The 18,237-nt window shown below is 40.1% G+C and overlaps 2 protein-coding genes across 4 annotated transcripts; one reads left to right on the top strand and one right to left on the bottom strand.

The window, feature by feature from the left end:
* Window positions 1–568: 568 nt before the first annotated feature.
* On the bottom strand, window positions 569–11,177 carry LOC121956684 (far upstream element-binding protein 2-like). Of its 3 annotated transcripts, XM_042505041.1 has the most exons (18): window positions 10,969–11,177; window positions 8,679–8,781; window positions 7,970–8,029; window positions 7,698–7,734; window positions 7,510–7,562; window positions 7,317–7,388; window positions 7,152–7,209; window positions 6,785–6,956; window positions 6,477–6,575; window positions 6,292–6,390; window positions 6,084–6,186; window positions 4,829–4,950; window positions 4,314–4,607; window positions 4,103–4,218; window positions 2,958–3,046; window positions 2,398–2,604; window positions 1,248–1,435; window positions 569–1,143 (listed from the first exon to the last, which is right to left on the bottom strand). In XM_042505041.1, exons 1-18 carry the CDS (start codon window positions 11,095–11,097, stop codon window positions 1,135–1,137), a joined length of 2,010 nt encoding a protein of 669 aa, XP_042360975.1. In that variant the 5' UTR covers window positions 11,098–11,177; the 3' UTR covers window positions 569–1,134. The 3 variants fall into 3 exon arrangements, with proteins under 3 accessions (XP_042360975.1, XP_042360976.1, XP_042360977.1); XM_042505042.1 differs by lacking the exons at window positions 569–1,143; window positions 1,248–1,435 and having other exon boundaries at window positions 2,516–2,691; XM_042505043.1 differs by lacking the exons at window positions 569–1,143; window positions 1,248–1,435 and having other exon boundaries at window positions 2,516–2,682.
* Window positions 11,178–12,347: 1,170 nt separating this feature from the next.
* On the top strand, window positions 12,348–18,232 carry LOC121956725 (GTPase IMAP family member 8-like). The gene is made up of 6 exons (XM_042505097.1): window positions 12,348–12,517; window positions 13,409–14,131; window positions 14,472–15,185; window positions 15,291–15,412; window positions 16,266–16,932; window positions 17,443–18,232. The coding sequence occupies exons 1-6, from the start codon at window positions 12,457–12,459 to the stop codon at window positions 17,736–17,738; spliced, it is 2,583 nt and encodes an 860-aa protein (XP_042361031.1). The 5' UTR covers window positions 12,348–12,456; the 3' UTR covers window positions 17,739–18,232.
* The last annotated feature ends 5 nt before the right edge of the window (window positions 18,233–18,237 follow it).

Here is an 18,237-nt window from a genome sequence, read left to right as displayed (position 1 = left end):
CAGTAAGTAAAATAAAAGTAAGTAAAATGACTTAACATTTTGTGCAGAGTGCATTATGACTCTTTTAGGACTTGGGATGTGACTTAAAAAAACAATGACATATAATACCCCACCTCTGTCGGTAAGGAACAAAAGTTCTGAAAAAAAAAGGCTCTGAGAAAAACTTAAAGTGATCTGGTTGCCTTTGCAAAAGTGGCACCAACAATAACAACGCTTTATGTCAGCAGGGGGAGTAAAAAGTTGTCTGTTTTCACTTTAAAATAAACCTTTGGACACTCGTGAGTATCTGAGTGCAAAACTGGATTCCCATCCTTGTCTCTCAAACAATATGTGTGTCACTGAAGGAAGACCGACTGAAGCTGTTCAGCGGCTGACGGGTTTCCTTTACTGGGTGCCTTACTTTCAAATGTTTAATCATCTACTTCTGTCAGCTCTCGGCAGCTATAAGTCAGCCCACATGCATGAATGAGCACTGTAGAAAATCTTGTACAAAATACTGCGAGTGAACATATTCATTAGCAAAAATAAAAACGCACACAAATTGAAATACCATGCAAGCCTCAGCAGATGGAAATGTGACAATTTAATTAAAAAAAAGAAAAACACTGAGCAAATCGAATGAGTTTAAAAAGGATTTCTCTGATGAATTATTACCTGTACCAGATTCACAATATGATTATAGTCCTAACAGCTATGTGCAGTCCAGTAATATATATATATATATAACACAGGGGTATGAAGTGCTTTGAAAATAGGACTTAGAAGTCTTAACAAGTTGATAAAACAACAATGAGATTGTTTTATTGGCAACTCCTCCGCCAAGCGTGTCAAGGCTTCCATGTTTACAATGGCATATATAAATGTATGTAGAGGCTTTGAGAAGCCGTTTACCTGTCATGACGGGATCATCAGTCTTCTCCCTCCCCTCAGCAGCAAAGCACTAGAACATTTGTTCAGTTCACATTTTTATTAAAAAGTATCCAGGTGGTTTTGGTGGTGAGGAAGGGTTTCATTTCCCCTCACAAGAAATCATTTTTTTTTAAAAAAAGAAAAAAGAATGAGGCAAGATCCTGGCCTTGAGTTCAGAGTCGTCTTCATCCTGGATTCTCTCCCAAAACCTTCTGACATGAACTCTCACTGCGTCTAAAATACAAACGGTTAAAAGGATCAACTTCTCACCATGCACTCTAAAATATATAATTTAAGATAGATAAAAAGGGAAACCAGGCTGTAACCTCTGTACCAACCTGTCCTTGCTGGGGAGTGGCTGGCTGTCCGGGGGCCTGTCCTGTCTGTCCGTAGTATGCAGCCTGCTGCCTGTAGTACTCCGCCCAGGCTGCGCTGTAGTCCGGCTGGCCCCCTGTCGCGGATGCTGCTCCCCCAGCGGCTCCTGGAGCCGCAGCTGCTGCCCCGGGAACAGAGCCGCCTGCCTGGGCTGGAGGTGACAGACAAAAGAGACATGAACCAAAACACCACTTCATTTATTAACTTTTTTTTTTAAATTAAACTTTTATTTTTATCATTTTTTGATTTTTCAAAGCAGAAATTTAACTGGTGAGGTTATAGTGAGGTTGTAGTGAGTTGAAAAAACAACCACAAATGACAAAAGTAACAACATTGGGTTATTGTGAAAATCCTTATTTTTCCAATATTTATCTCCCTTCTCCTTTTGAAGTCTAAGGGAGAAAGTCATTTTTTCCATCAAGTGAATGGAATTAATAATGCTGACAAAAAGATCAATAGTAGGAGGGGTCCTCTGCAACCAGCATTTTGTAATTGTTTTTTGCTGGTAGCCAAGTAGTCATGGCATGTAGGTTTGTTTTTGTTGTTGATCATGGCATTGCAAAAGCTCAAAATAATGGGTAATAATAATAAGGTAATAATTCGGTTAAGTGCAAACATTTTAAATGCAGCAACAAATTAGTGACAACTTAAACAAAGTCCAGTATAAAGCAATCATAAATGAAAATAATCAGGAATCATAATTCTTTCTAAATGTTAAGTGCAAATAGGAATTTATATTACAATATTAAATAATATTGCAGCTGAAACTATGCATGCACAAATGTAGTCTGATGTGAAACTGTGTGAACCAAAAACGTGAGTTTTACTTAAATAAATGAATAAAAGCAAAACTGATTGTTAAATTGTCAGCATTAAAACAAATTGTCATTGATCTGATTTTAGTACTCCTTATTTATATGATTTGTTGATTTGCTTCATGTTTTTTTTTTTTCTTGTATTTTGTGTTTCACAGCTGCACAACCAATATGCCATATGGGGGCAAATGAAGTGATTGATTATTCTGAGGAACAAAACATTTCAGCTCTATTAAAATCAACTGTTGGTTAGCTAACAGCAGATTAAGTTACAGATAGTTTTCTGTGGTGGTCTCACCCATCTTCTTGTAGTACTCCTCCCAGGCCTTGGTGTAGTCTGGCTGGCCCCCTGGTGTCTGTGCGGGCTGAGTCTGGTCCCCTGACGCTTGGGCCCCTCCAGCTGGGTTAGCGGGGTACTGGGCTGGCACAGCCCCCGACGGCTGCTGGTAGTATTGAGCGTAGTAGGCTGCCCAGGCTGCGTTGGGGTCATTGGCTGCTGCCTTGCCTAGAAAAGATGCAGGGTGGAGGGGGTGAGGTCCTCATAGGGTGAGGGTGAGCCCCTGCTACTGGCCTGGAGACCGGGCTTGGAGACCAGGGGGGAAACAGAGACAGGGTTAGCCAGGGCTGCTTACAGTGAAAACAGTGCATCTCATCACAACATTTCCATCAGTACTCCTGCTGAAGTTCCCAGATACAGAGAAAAATGGCATTACTCATCTGAAATGACTGGGAGGGTATAAAACCTACAGCCTGGGATGAAAGTACTGTTGTGGGGTCAATGTGAACATGCTAAAATGAGCCAAAATAAACATTGATCTCTGATAACCAGAAGATGCAGTGAAGTCAAAAGTGACTCACTGGGGTCATGGGGCGCCTGCGGCTGCCACTGTTGGTAGGTGTTGCTCCAGCCCTGAGGGGTGTACTGGTGAGGACCTGGAGGACCACCACTGAGGAGAAAATGAATGGTTTATTGTTAATAACCTCACATTTATCACCCTAACATAGTGCGAAAAAAAATCTTTTTGAAAGGGACAGTTCAACCCCTAACCAAAAATATATATTTTCTGTCTTAACTTTGTGCTATTTATCAGTCTGGATTGTTTTGGTCTGAGTTGCAGAGTGTTGAGGATATCAGCCTTAGAGATGTCTGCCTTTCCTTTAATATAATGTAACCAGATGTTACTCAGCTTGTGGAGCTCAAAGTGCCAAAAAAAACTCAACAGCAGTGTCTCTTACCAGAAATCATGACCTGGTTACTCAAGATAATCCACAGACCTCGTTATGAGTAGTTTCACGTAGGAATTATTTTCTTTCTACCAATCTACACCCACCAACTGTATCATTGCGCAGAAGGAAGCATGTGTCTGCTCATGGTAAGAGGTTTGTGCTTTTTACAGTGCGCGATCTAAACACGAATGGCGTCCTCCTTGGTTGAGATGTAATGTTAGCTCGCTCAGTGGTACTTGGTGAGCTAGTAGATGCATGCTTCTTTTTGTGCGGTGATTGGTGGGTGTAGTTGTTGGTGTATTTCCACATGTTGTCCAGGGTATAGTGATAGCTAGCTACCAGACACAAGGTACCCTGCTCCTAAAACAACTGAAAACAAAATTCAAGTGTTTTTGGTCCCCCTATCCTGATCCGCGTGACTTGAACAGATGTTACAATGTATTATGTTTTTTTGGATTTTTACAATGAAAAACAAAACAAAACAAACAAAATTCATTGACTTCAACTTCCCATTTCTAAGGATTTTAAGACTTTTAAATACTTTAAAGATTAATTTAAGACACTCAACATCAATTAAGGCCTTATATTTAGATTAATGAATTTACTGCCTTTTAGGATTTTATTCAAGGATCAGTGGTCCAAACTTACACGAAAATAATCTAAATAGCACTACAGGTTAGAAGAAAAATATGTATTTTTATTTTTGGGTGTGAACTTTCCCTTTAAATGTGACCGTAAACTACACAAACAGCTGTACATTAGTTGTAGCTACTCACTGTGGAGGTCCAGGTGCTCCAGGCGGTCCGGGGTTGTATGGGTTGGGGTTGTAGGGACCCATTGGTCCAGCAGGACCTGGTCCACCCGGCCCCGGGCCCACAGGACACAGAGGACCCTGAATCACATGACATAATCACACATCAAATAAAGAACAACAAAAGAAAGAGTCAGTTTTCAGACATGTAACTAAAAACAAAGAGTCGTAAGTGCCTCAATCTTCTCCTCAATGAGCTGCTTGGCGTGATCGATCTGCTGCGGTGAGCCCCGAATGATAAACAGCTTGAAGTTGGGGTCTCCATTGGGGGGCGGCTGTCGAGAGATTTCCACAAAGGCCCCCGTCTGCTGGTTGATGGACTTGACGTTCTCTCCTCCCCGGCCAATCACGAGTCCACACTTGTGGGCAGGAATAGAGAAGGTCATTTCACCTCCAGGGGGCCCCCAACTGCCTTGTCCCCCACCTCGGCCCCTGTTGCCTGCAGGCATGCCTGGAGGACCTGGGGGACCCTGTAGAGAGAGAAAATCTTTGTTCTATATCTATATATAGCATAATACTTCATTTTACCGCTGAGTCAAACATTATGCTTAAAATAATCTGCGGCCATACATTTACTGTTATCCTCAACTGGATAAGATGATACCGTAATACATTTTAGTTTACAAATAAACAAATGCATGTTTTAGATATTGTGACACTTCATGCGTGTGTGAGAGCGAGTGATCCATACCCCCTGTCCCTCCTCCCTGACCCTGATGCTCTGCAGCAGGTCGTTGATGATCTGGGCAGCGTGCTCACAGCGTTCAGGAGGACCACTGATGTGGGCGATCTTATCTGGACCTGTCCCGTCATCTGTAAGACAGATTTAAATCTGCACTGAGCTTTAATTTTGATCATTTTAATCACATTACTAGTGTGGGAGGTAGGGGTGTGCCATACCATATTGGCCACAATAATACTGGTACAATTTTTAATACAATGAGAAAAATCCATATTGTGATAACGGTAGTGTTCTGACTATTGACATAATGACATCACTGATACCAAAATTGCTAATGGCTCCATGGTGGAGGGGTTAAATTAAAAAAGGGGAGTGATTACATTGGTGTGGATTCAGCAGCATCTGATGGTCAGCACTAAGTGACAATTTTTGGTGGATTTTGTTTTGTCGTACAAATGTTTCATACAAAATTTGAATCACATTCTGAGTTACTGTTGATGTTTACAAACTAAGAAAATTTGAGATAATATTTGTTTCCTTTTACTCATTATTTGAAGGCAAACTGCTGACATGTAAAACTTAAACTTATTTTTTGTTGCAGTTGACTGTTCTTGAAGTTAATAATAAAATACTTTTTCAGTATTTTGTCAAATCATTAAGAATATCGTCCTTGAAAAAACTACTCTCAAATATCGTGATATTATTTTAAGACCATATCGCCCACCCCTAGTGGAAAGGCTACTTGTAATGCTGAAAATCACCCAAACTCTGAAACTCAAGACCTCACACAAGCCAGTGATCTGTCACCTACGAGGCCTGTACTACGAAGCAGGATTTGTGGTAGCAAGTTTACCCAAACCCGACCTAAAGCAGCGCTCACTGGTTCTTTTGGGCCATTTCAAAGTACTGTTGCAGGACTTTTGTATGTCATCTTCTACATGCGCATGTCAAGGTGCATCTAAGCTGATGTTTTTATTTTTCTTATTTTTATGGTGCACTTACAGATTATATTAATATGCTTGAGTCATTTTTGTAGTAACTTTATTTTATGTTCTTTTTGTATTTTATATTGGGTTTTTTTTGGTGTATGTTGTCTGTCTGTAACTTATGTTACTGTCTATCTCGGCCAGGACTCTTTTTTTTTTTTCTGGTCAAAAAAGCTTAAAAAAATAATTCTGGGTTAACCCTGGGTTGCAGTACTATGAGGCAGGTTCACTTTGTGGACTGTATAAATGTACCCATTAAAAAGTCAGCGGGGTCCCACCTTGTTTGAACTGTATCCTAACTCCAGCGTCATTCTGGATTTTCTTGATCATTTCTCCATTGCGCCCGATGACGACGCCGACTGAGTGTCTTTGTACAGGAATCTGAGAGGAAAACAGACATTTTTTAATTTATGTTATACATTATATTGTATTAGGTTCAAAGATAACTTATCCCACCAATAATCTTTCTCCCACAACAAAACTCACATCCAAGCCTCCTCCCATTCGGGAGCCGAAGTCATTTCTTTCACTGAAGCCGCCGTGGTCTCTCTCCCTCAGAATCTCCTCTACCATCTCCTGTGCTTGCTGAAAGAAAAACATGGTGGTTAAAATTAGTTGCAACTTGGCAGCACACGTGTGTTGAACTTGATGAGACAATTTCATAAACGCACCTGGACTTTGTAGGGATCTCCGATAATTCGCAGAGGCTTGTCAACGTTGGGTCCCTGAGAGGCATCCTGAATCAGGATCATCTTCACACCTGCACGCTCCTAGAATATCACACAATTACAGATTATGGTTATGTGCATCTTTACGACTGACATTGCTGGAGAATAATAGTTGACATTTTCGTGGTTGTAATTATGAAACTTTTTTTTTTAATAAAAGCAATGTTTTTAGCGTTTGAGTTCAGTAAAATGATCATATCCATCGAAATTATGACAGCTTAAAATGCAAAGGAAATAGCCATGCAGTATACCTGTAGCTGCTTGATAGTCTCTCCTCCCTTGCCAATGACGAGGCCAGCCTTGCCAGCTGGTATCATCATCTCATGCACCGTGCCATTCTGCCCGTTTGTGGACTCGTGATAAGAAGAAGGGGGTGTACCCCTCCCTCGGGATACTATCTCATCCAACAGCCTTTTGGCATTCCTAGAGGAAGGGAAAAGCGGATAAGTTACCCTGTCTAACAAAATCATGTAGTGAAGCTGATAACATGGAATATTCATTCTCATTAGCAATGTAAACAGCTTAGTAGCAATATTGTCTTTTTTAGGATATGGGAAAAAAACAACATTTTGCTCACGTAAATGTAGTCAATGATCCTATTTTTAGTCGAATACTTACTGTATGGAGTCCTGGGAACCTGTGAGAGAGACGCTCCTGTTTGGAAGTCCTCCGCTGTCTGGACACACATAAATGCACTTATGTAACACATAACTTCAACACAAAAAGGAAAATAACATCATAAACTATAATAAAATTTGTGGACAACTGTTATTCGGGCATTACCTGGAGCTATCTGAACCTTGCAGCCTGACTCCTGTTGAATTTTATTGATTTGTTCACCTCCACGGCCAATAACTGGGGATGAAGACAGACCAAACTGTGTTGTTATTGGTGGGTCACTCTCTATGGTGACATCTGTTTGTGTCTCATAATCGCAAAACAGAGTGGCATCATTATGTGTTAAAACTGCACTCACTGAGTCCAACCATGCTGTCTGGTACACTGTACTCCTCTGTGCTGGAGGTGGGCCTGCCACCAGCAAGCAATGAGGGAAAAAAAAGGCAATAAATCAGTCAACAGGAGACTTTCGTATCCCATGTTTTGTCATGATACAAAGGCCCCATTCTTCCACATAACACACAACTGACAGCTGTGAGATCTTACCTTTGTTGTGCAAGAGCGGCGAGCTGTGCACCAATAGCTGAGATGGGATGTCAAGAGAAAAGAGAGTAAGAGAACAGAGCGAGAGGTTTTAGATTACTGATGGACAGTGAGACGCAGAGGAGGGGAAGCATGGATAGGAAAGGGCAAAGGGGCAAACAGTTGGAACAGGAGTACTGTACAGCTGGAGGTCTATATTAAATAGTGCCAACTGTGAGTTATAAACATCACAAAGCAGAAAGTAAACACAGCATAAAATAGCAGGATGAACTCACACAATGCATTGGCTGAATCCAAGTCGCTCTGTGCAGCCAGCTTCTTGCTCTCTGGTTCATCTGTTAGGTGAGGAACCGACATATCGACATAGAAGTGGTCAACATTTATGCAAGGATATACACGAGTATCTAAATTCTTAAGTGTACATGTGTAGATATGTAAGTAAATGAGCCGATGTGGATATCAAAGTATTATCTTTGCTTTTTCTTTTAACAAAAACAATAAGGGAAAAAAAAACAAAGGTAGAGGAAAAAAGAAATGCTATTATTCTGTAAATTGCACTGTATCTGAGTTACACAGGCATTAGAATTGTAAGTATTAGAAAAAAATCTATTTTTGAAGCTGAGGTTGTTAAAGTCACAAATAAAAAAAAATTAAAAAAAATAAAGAAGTGGTCAACGTTTATATTTAATCATGATGATGCTTTTGTCTAAAGCCATGATTGTCAACTGGTAGCCTGCTGGCACGTCTGGCCCTCAGAATATTAATTCAGAAAATGTGAGTATTTAAGTATTTAAATACTTAAATACTTAATTTAAGTATTTAGAATATCTAGTATTTTTTCTTCCTATATTGAGACAATCCACAAAACAGTTCAGATAAAAATGATTTTATTCTGAATGATTTACCAACTTCTGACTCCCAGACAAATCTAATCTAAACTGCCGATAAATGAGACACAATCTCAAGTCTATAAAGGAGTCATACCTGCATCCTCCAGCTGTCGTTTCTGTGCCGTGAATGGAAAGCTATCCGATGCAGTGTTGTTGTTCATGGGAGGTCCAGCGTCACCTCCAATTTTAGCTGCAATCTGGAACACAAGTATAAAATTCATCATGATAATTGAGCTCGGGAAAACACTGGTTTTACTACTGCTTCACCATTGTGCCCAAATATTAACACTTATGTATAAGCTATAGGCTGCAGTATTACAGGGTATTTAGAAACCCTGAAACTTCCATCAAAAATATGAATGCTTCTATTTTTATTGTAGTGATAGAGATGCTGTATTGAGTCAATGAATTGTAGTGCACAGCACGCTCCAGTAGTCGGTCTCTACTGGTGGAGCCAGGCCCCTTGGAAGTGCACCAGGCCTTGAAGCCTATGTTCATGTTGGCCAAACCGTATGACTACAATGTTTTATATCATAATGTGATGCCACTGTGCCAAAAAAACCTTTTTCTCATAGACTTACACTGGGAAAAAACAACTGTAAATCAGTGGATCATTATTTTTGAGGGTTCAAAATGACTCGTTGCACCAGCGTTTTGTGCGATATCATTTCGAAAGTCTAAAAGAGCTGCATGATGAAATTATTTTATCGACATTTAAGATGAGCACTTTTGCAAGACTAGCCAGCTCAACCGGCCGAAGTAGGCTGCTCGGCCGCCTTAAGATTTTTAAAACTTGCCCTTGGATGCTTGAAAGTAAAAACTGAGGAAATCCTGGAGTTGAAAACAGCCTTGATAATTCACTGTTGTCATGCATGCTGGTTAGTCAGAGCAAACGGTTAATTTTTGGTCTGTTTTAAATAAGACATGTAGAATAAAATGATTTAAGGGATTATGTCTATTATAAGATTAGATTTGGTATTTTTTTTCTGATGGATGCAATTGTCCCATCCAGTGTGTTCAAAGATCATTGGACATTTGAAAACACAAATTATAAATTGTGTTGCTACAGTTTCTGGCTATGATATATGGCATAATTATGGTGATTTTAAAAGTAAACATGCCGTCCAAATCCGCCTCAGGTTTGGAGGGCACATTTTCTTAAAAAAACTGATGGTAAGATAAATACAAAATACAACAATTTAAAGTTGTATGCCCCTTCCTTAAGCCTAATTAAAAAACATAAGTCCCTCCCCAGTAGGGCTGCACAACTACTCTCATGTTTATCATGATCGCGGTTTTGGCTTTTCCACAATTACTTTAATTTTAATTAGAGTTTGACAGATTATCAGCCTGGCCAATTATTTTGGCCTATATTTGGCATTTTACTGGTGATCTGTAACAGCATAGTATTTTAAAGACCAGCGATAAAATTAATTAAAAATAAAGTGCAAAGAAAGTGTCAGCATGGAAGGAAGAAGAACTTGTATTTTAAAACCTCAGGCTTTTTTATTTATTTATTTATTCAATATTTATATAAATGTGTGCTTGACTGAAAATTTCAGTTTTAATTAAACATTTGCTAAGGGCATGTAAACAAAGTTTTGTGTTTCTTATTTACCAAATTCAAAATCCTGACAAAAAGATCTTCAATGTAATTGTAAATGAATTTCGGTTCCAAATATTGGTTATAGCTCTCATTAACTACAAAGAATCGGTATCGGCCCTGAAAAAAACAATAGCAGCTGACACCTAATTTTAATATAAAGGTTTGTTAGTTTGCAGGAATGTTGCACATCATGGGACTGAAAGCAGTGCTTATTTTTGTTCAAATGTGAAAATGCAATATAAATATTTTGTCTGCAAAAAAATAACTGTGATAAATAATCGTGATCTCAGTATAAATCACAATATTCCTCATTACCATTTTGGCCTTAACCCCAGAGTTTAGAAAACTATTTGATATGCTGTCCCCTTTTGGCACCACCCCCTCCCCTCTCGTAAATAACGAACAGTCCCTCAATATAATACGTTGATGTACTGGTGTCTGCAGCAACTACCTGCAAGTCGTCATTCCGGCATTACTTTCATATTAACCAACCACACAGCTAGTTTAAACACCTAGTTTGAACTGTCATAATGTCCTCTCTTGATTTGATTTTGTCTACATCACCAGTTCAGGCTGTGGGTTTGTTTGGGCACAAGAATAAAAACAGCTATCAACCAGCAGTGACATAATGTTAGCAGCTTTCTGTGCTGTCATGAACAGTCGTGAAATTGTGTGCAAATTCATCATATCAGTTCTTGTTTTGTGTGTCAAGCTGTGTCAACAATGTTAGCCCTAAAGCTAACTAGTTAGCTCGCCCTCCCTCCACACATCCCCTCACCTGCCGGGCCCGCTGCACCGCGTCCGCAAACGCATCTTTCTTGATGCCTCCCGCTCCGTTTCCGAGAGCCGCCTGTCCGCCGAGAGGGGCCCCTGCTCCGGGCGGCGGCACCGCGTTGTACTCCGACATGGTGACCAGAAGACAGGCGAGGGAGAGGGGGGGAGGGAGCAAAAAACCGGGAGCTGCGCAGGAGCAGGACGGAAAGTCAGAGAAACTAACGGGTCAAGGAAAGCGCCGGAGACACGACGGTGGCCGGGAAGGTGCATTCGCGTTTTCGTACTCCCCACTTTGTTCACATATTAACCCTTTGTAACCTGAGCACATTTAGTTTCATTTCTTTCAAAATCATGGAAAAAGGGCAATGTGCAACTTAAGAAGAAATTAATGAAAAATGAGAAAAAATAGCTAAAAGTTAAAAAGAAAATTAAAGAAAATTACCTAATATACGCAAAGAGTTTAAAAAAGTAAATTACATAAAAAGGGCTAAAATATAAACAAATAACTGTATTCTTTTGTTTGTGTACTTGCATGTTTACACCGGCGGTCTTGGAGAAACGGCATTTCAATTATGTCTATGTCTTTTATTTATGACAGAAATGACAGTAAAGTTGACTTTGACTTTTTTTAAAAAGGGAATGAGCAACTTGGTCAGAAATATTTCACAAATTGTAAGAAATAAGTAGATTTGGATTTCTTTTTAAGCTGAGAAAAAAAGAGGAAAAGCTAGCAAAAACTGTATTGATAATTATCATAGTTACATATTTGAAATTAAATTAAAGATTTATTTTTATTTTAAACACTTATCCCAGGCCATTGTCTTGTTTTTTAAACTTTCTTTTTAGTTTTTTTTAATTAATCAATTACTTTTATTTATTTATCTCTTTAACTGATTTTCCGGTAATTTTATTGTACTTTTGAATATGTTATTTTGGTCATTTCTTTTGTTGCTCAATATTTTTGAAAGAAATTAAGCCACTTTGTTTGGACTTCAAAGGGTTAACCTAGTAGAAGGAGAGTGTGGTAACTGTACCTCTCAAAGGAGAACTCACAAATGCTCTGTTTCCAATCAGTCCTAAGGAGCCCATCAACCTGTAGTGTCATTGTTTAGTGGATAAATGTCTGTGTATCGTTTTTTGTAAAAAATCTCATTTGTTACTCTCACATTGCAATATTTAATAGCACCATATTCATAATTATGCCATTGTTGCAAACTTATTTCTTTTCTCCGATCACCAAATTCAAAACTCTTAAACAGATAGAGGTAAGGTTACAGACACAGATAGAGGCAGGTCTACAGCACAGGCCACACCTTCTTCAACCTAGTCAATGAAAAACAGAGGAGGGTGTAGTAGTATCATATTCTGAGAAAAGTTGCATTTCTTGTTCTCACAGCTTTCAGTACAGATCTACTTCCCTGTATGCAAACTATGTCACTGGTGTTGCAACAAACTGTTGTTGATTCGGCCTGATTGTCAATAGAGTTTTCCAATGGAAGCGGAAAAATCAGCGGCATCAATGGAAGTTGATGTACATGCTTTTACCACCTCCGGTGAGTTGACTCATGTTTATAAGTCTTTTGAAAAATCATGCTCTCCGGCAACCAGTTGTGCAATTGCTAAGGCAGGACATTGCAGTGAATAGTTATGTTTTATTGTTTTTTAACAGGGACATTTAACTTTCATATGTCATATAAGAAGAAGCAATTGGGCTTTGAATCCATGTTAAAACAAGAAAATATTCTAAATAAGTATTTCGTCTGATTCGAATTAAACTTTACAGAATGAAATATTCTACTTCCCTCTGAGTTAACATCATTTGTATGTTGCTGTAATTCTGTAGGACAGATAATCAGGTCACTGGCTTTTGAGGATTCATGCAGGCATTATTAACAACCTGACATCAGATGCTCTTAATTTTATTCTGGATATATTGTGGAAATTATTGTTATTAACTTATGAAAACTAGTGCAGTCTAATACACCAGTCGAGCAATAACTGTGACCTCCATGCCTATACAGGAACACATCCTTATCAGTGATTAATTGCCATTTGGATCAATCAATGAATTTATTTAACAGAAATGACATTTACACTTGGCTGGTGATATTACATGTGACCCCTGACACACTTTATTTGAAGCAGGCTTGATTTAACAAGTTGAGGAACTGTACTGTTCCTCAGTCTGTCAGCCTGTTAAGTCAGAGTACGGCCTCTAACTTACCTCATTGTACCTCAAACACTGAATCTAACTGACATGATTACTTTGTTACACTGCATGCACTTTTCATAATGTCTGATGTGATTTGTTGTGTTTGGTTAGATGTTGTTTTGTATTTGTGTATTTGTGTGAAACAGTTGTCATCATTGGACTAATTATAGAATTGTTTCTGATAATAGAGTGAAACCAGTCTATTGTAGATAATAGCGCGTCTCTCTCACAGGACATAGTCAGCAGCCCCCAGAGTTCAGGATTGTGTTGATCGGTGGGAGAGAATTAAATGGTGACCCCAGTAATAAGAGCGAAGCTGGAAACATCATACTGGGCAAAAGTGTTTTTGACACCAGCAGAAGAACTGCCCACAGTGTTGCGAGGCAGCAGGAGGTCCATGGCAGACAAGTCACAGTGGTTGATACTCCAGGCTGGTGGTGGCACTACCCACAAGAAAACACCCCAAAGCTGGATCAGATAGAAATCAGGAACAGTGTCCACTTGTGTCCCCCGGGGCCTCACGTCTTTCTTCTAGTCATTCCGATTGAGTTAACATTTCCTAAGATCTTCAAACCATCACTAGAGGAACACCTGCAACTTTTCCCTGGAGGAGTGTTTGATCACACTATTGTGTTGTTCACTGCGGATGCTCCATGTAATTATAAAAATGTACAACACGTAATCAGTTTGTGGCCAGCTCTTCAGTGGGTTCTTAAACAATGTGGAAACCGAAAGCATGTCCTCAACATCAGTGATAGGCAGGATAGCACTCAAGTCATAACACTCTTCAAGAAAATAGAGGTGATGATGGCAGAAAATGCCGGCAGTCACTTTTCTGTTGACAGAGTTGAAGGGAATGCTCTGAAAGAGGAACTGGAAGAAATGGCTGAAAGAGCAACAACGAGGTTTGCTGAAGTGGAGACTAAAAGAAGGAAACTGAGAGCACTGATTGAAGGTGAGTCACATAATAAAAAAAACAAACAACTTGATTTTTTCACAGTGCTTGTTCATTAGCCATGCTTATTTCTACAGCAGCTCTTGCATAAAAGAAGGCTTGAATTGCTTCAGTTTTTATGTCTTTGTCTGCAGCAGTGATAGCTGTGGCCGCAGGCATTGTTCCCGCTGATGTCTGTCCATCCGTCCATCTGTCTGTCTGTCTGTCTGTCCATCCATCAGTCTGGCCTGTTCTTGTGTCGAAGGACACTCAAAGGAAAAGCTTGTTTGTTAACCTGACAAATATTATGATGCACAAAACTACAAGCATGAATATCTTTTTCGTTCCCCTTTTTGCATAGGTGGCAAACCCCCCCCAACACATTTAAAGATGGTGATGGTTGGAGCACAGTGGTCAGGCAAGAGCTCAGCGGGCAACACCATGCTGAGAAAAGATGCATTTGCTGTTCTTTACAGTAGAACAACAGAGCACTGTGAAATCAGCCACGGCATGGTGGCAGACAGGCAGCTCACTGTGGTAGATTCTCCTGGCTGGTTCTACAACAGCACCCTTCAGGACCTCTCTGAGATGGATAAACTGGAAATAGAGAACAGCATGCATCTGTGCCCTCCAGGACCCCACGCAGTGCTCCTCGTGGTCGGACTGGCATCTGCGTTTAATGCATCATACCAGAAAGCGGTCCACGAGCACATGAGTCTCTTCACAGATGAAGTCTGGAAACACACCATTGTTGTGTTCACTCGAGGTGACTGGCTGGGAGTGAAGACTGTGGAGGAGCGTATCGAGAGTGAGAAAGGTCTGCAGTGGCTTGTGGAGAAGTGTGGGAATATGTATCATGTTCTGGACAACACGGATCGCAGTGATGAGAGGCAGGTAACAGAGCTCCTCAAGAAGATTGAAGAGATGTGGGCAGGAAACAGGGATCCTCATTACAAAGTTGACCTGGGTCATGCAGAGCAGATAGAGGCAAGGAAAGAGGCTGTAGACAAGATGGCAAGAGGGATTAGGCGGATAACCCAAAGACAAACAAGAATACTAAGAGAGCTGTTCAGAGGTAATAATTTCATTCAATAAATTCCATCATTTAAACCATTATAGATATTTGTTACTTTTATTTGTATTAGCCTATTTGTCAACAAAAAATTTACATTTTCTCCAGGGGAGATGCAGCCAATCACTTACAAGAGGTTTGTACTTCTTGGCAGAAAAGAGTCGGGGAAGAGTATGGCAGGAAACAGGATCCTTTTTAAAGAGCTGTTTGGCACGGCTTGGATGAAGAAGGTAAGCAAATATACTCCTTATGTGCATTGACACACGCGGGTCCCATGGGATAACCTGCAAATCTGGTGGTTTGGGTTGGAAAATATTGTGGATTTTGGGTTGACGGGTCATGAAGTGACAAAGCAGCCCTCTGAGTATTTATTAATAACTTTCAGAGAGGTGCAATAATCCAACTTCCACCTTCTTCTCCCCTCTCTCCATTTCTTTCTCACACAGCAAGAAACGTTATCATCAGCACTGCCGGGCTCAGGCTTTCCGTTATTTGGCTTTTGACCAGGAATATCTGTTGAAGTCAGACATGTTTAAATATCTTTGGCCCCAATATTCAGCAAAATAATTTCCCTCTGCAAATATCAGTTGAATATGTGCTCCAGGATCGTCACGTAAACAAACAACTTTATCTATCAGGTGTGCGCTCATAAAAACGAACCATGTAAGTTATCAGTCGAAATCAAGAATAACCACTTAAAAGATAAGTGAGTAGCTGCTGTCTTCCTATTTGTACTTTTTAATATACATATATATATACATTATGATACTTATTAGAAATGACACATAATATAGCCAACAGCAAGTGGGTTGTTATTACCAGAAACTTTCGGCTCAGGTTTGGGGGTTTTGGGATTAGTGAGTTTACGGGTTTGGGTCATTGATTAATGCATAGGCTCTGTTCATGAGTCGGGTGAGGTCGACTGTTTCTCATATGGCAGGTTGGTGTGGGCTTTAAAAAACCTGCACATCACTAGCCTACTGCCTCAAGCGAAATGCGTTTCCACAAAAAGGTTTTAGGTGGATTACATTTGAATTGTCATGTCTGTTATGATTGTTTTGGTTTATATTTTGTTATTTACAGGAATTCCAGGATCAGAGAAGGCGCACGATGTGTGTAAAACATGAAACAAATGTTGCTGGAGTAAACATCTCAGTCGTCGAGGCACCAGGCTGGTTTACAGACTCGATGACACCCGACTGGCTCAAAAGTGAAGTTCAGCGCAGCATCTTCATGTGTGCTCCAGGCCCTCATGCTTTTTTCCTGGTTGTTCCCACCTCCAAAGCCTTTACAGAGAATGACTACAAAGCAGTGGTGGAGCTCTTGATGCCATTCAGCGAGAGAGTCTGGAGACACTGCATGGTGCTGTTCACCTGGGGGGACTGGCTCAAGGAAAGGTCCATTGAGGAGCACATTGCGGCAGAAGGCAAAGCCCTCAAGCAGCTTGTGGAAATGTGTGGTTACAGATACCATGTTCTCAACTGCAATCGCTTTAGTGATGGGTTTCAAGTCGTAGAGCTCTTTGAGAAAGTTTTTGACACGATAACAAGAAACAAGGACCACTATTTCAGCGCTGAAGACCAATTAGGCAAAAAGCAGAAACTAATGCTGTCCTGGCAAGAGGAGTGGAACAGGAGGGAGCAGGAGCTGATAGACCGGATGTTGAAAGCCGTAGCACAAGAACCTGAAGAAGAAGCAGTACCATCTTTGAAGATGGCAGCTAGCATGGATGGAGCCTTTATTCCAACCAGTGAGTTTGATATTAATCCAAGAATATGTTTAGCTTATACCTCTGTGAAAACGAAGGCATTATGTTTTTGGATTGACTTTCCGTCCGTCCCATTTTCTTGAGCCAATATCTCAAGAGCACCTTAAAGGAATTTTTTTCAGATCTGGCACAAATGTTCCCCGTTGACTCAGTGGTTAACTTATTAGATTTTGGCGGTCATAGGTCAAGGTCACTGTGACTTTTTCTGTCTCATTCTTGTGAACATATCTTAAGACCGCCTTATGGGAATAACACAAACGTCCACTTGGACTCAACAATGAACTAAATAAATATTTGGTTTTCAAAGGTCAAGGTCAATGTGACCTTAAATCTTCTTTATTCTTGTGAAAATAATAGCTCTAAAACACCTCTTTGAGAGAAACTTGAGTGGTTCGCGGAGTCATACAGCTGCGTGGTGGTAATTCTGCATTTTTTAAATTCCATATATGTGCATTGCTATCAAGACTTACACGAGTTAACTTCTGTTTTCAGTGAGCGGAGGTGTTCCCTCAGAGGTTGGGAGCACATTTTGGAGTGACAGAGCTCGTGCCAGGGTGTCTGAGTGGTTGAGCATTAGAGTTGGACACTCTGATGTCACCTCTGGGGTGGGCAGCCTGAGTGCCACGGCGAGTTATGTGGAGAAGTTGGATGAAAGCCATCTGACAGACGAGGATTATCAACCGATGACGAGGTTTTTCCCAGAAAAAGGCAAAATGAAGTTGGACACTGTTCTTGATGGCAGTGTCTCCAGAGACACTGTAGAAACCCGACGCAGGCACTCTTTTTAGTGAGAAAATATTTTTTAGATTATTTTAGCTGAAAGAGAGATGAACCAAGGACCCAAAATAATATATATTATATAAAACCATATCAACCGCAGGCTGCAGTCTTGACTCGTATTTGTTTTTCATAAAAAGGAGGAATTTTTAACAAAAAAAAGATCGAAGTCTGGCCAAGTAGGATGATTCGAGAAAGATAAAGCCTTTAATGCATCAGGCAAGTAACATTCAAAAAACACCAATGTGTATCAGCTTCTTTATACCCTGAAGATGGCGCAAGGTGATACGCATTGGTCACACCCTGAAGAAATGTTATTGCTTTAGTGTAATCTACATTTATCTTTAAAGATATTACCCCTCTTGCAACGTTGTAAATATATAACAGTGGCAAATGTAACTAAGTACATGTACTCAGTTTTATTGTGCTTTATAGACTGCATTCATACATACACATTTTGAAGCCAATATTGTGCTTTTTACACCATTATTTTTTTGACAGTTGAAGTTA

Source organism: Plectropomus leopardus, chromosome 17 (genome assembly GCF_008729295.1).
Source record: "Plectropomus leopardus isolate mb chromosome 17, YSFRI_Pleo_2.0, whole genome shotgun sequence".
Taxonomy (NCBI): Eukaryota; Metazoa; Chordata; class Actinopteri; order Perciformes; family Serranidae; genus Plectropomus; species Plectropomus leopardus.
The sequence above is the reverse complement of the archived record's forward strand: the minus strand, read 5'-3'. Positions and strand labels throughout refer to the sequence as shown.

Coding starts and splice junctions, on each gene's coding strand:
- LOC121956684 (XM_042505041.1), bottom strand. CDS start 11,097: ATGTCGGAGTACAACGCGGTGCCGCCGCCCGGAGCAGGGGCCCCTCTC. Junction 7,210..7,316: donor CAAGGTTCAGATAGCTCCAG/GTAATGCCCGAA, acceptor ATGTGTGTCCAG/ACAGCGGAGGACTTCCAAAC. Junction 4,219..4,313: donor TCATTGAGGAGAAGATTGAG/GCACTTACGACT, acceptor CATGTGATTCAG/GGTCCTCTGTGTCCTGTGGG.
- LOC121956725 (XM_042505097.1), top strand. CDS start 12,457: ATGGAAGCGGAAAAATCAGCGGCATCAATGGAAGTTGATGTACATGCT. Junction 15,186..15,290: donor ACTAAGAGAGCTGTTCAGAG/GTAATAATTTCA, acceptor CATTTTCTCCAG/GGGAGATGCAGCCAATCACT. Junction 16,933..17,442: donor TGGAGCCTTTATTCCAACCA/GTGAGTTTGATA, acceptor TTCTGTTTTCAG/TGAGCGGAGGTGTTCCCTCA.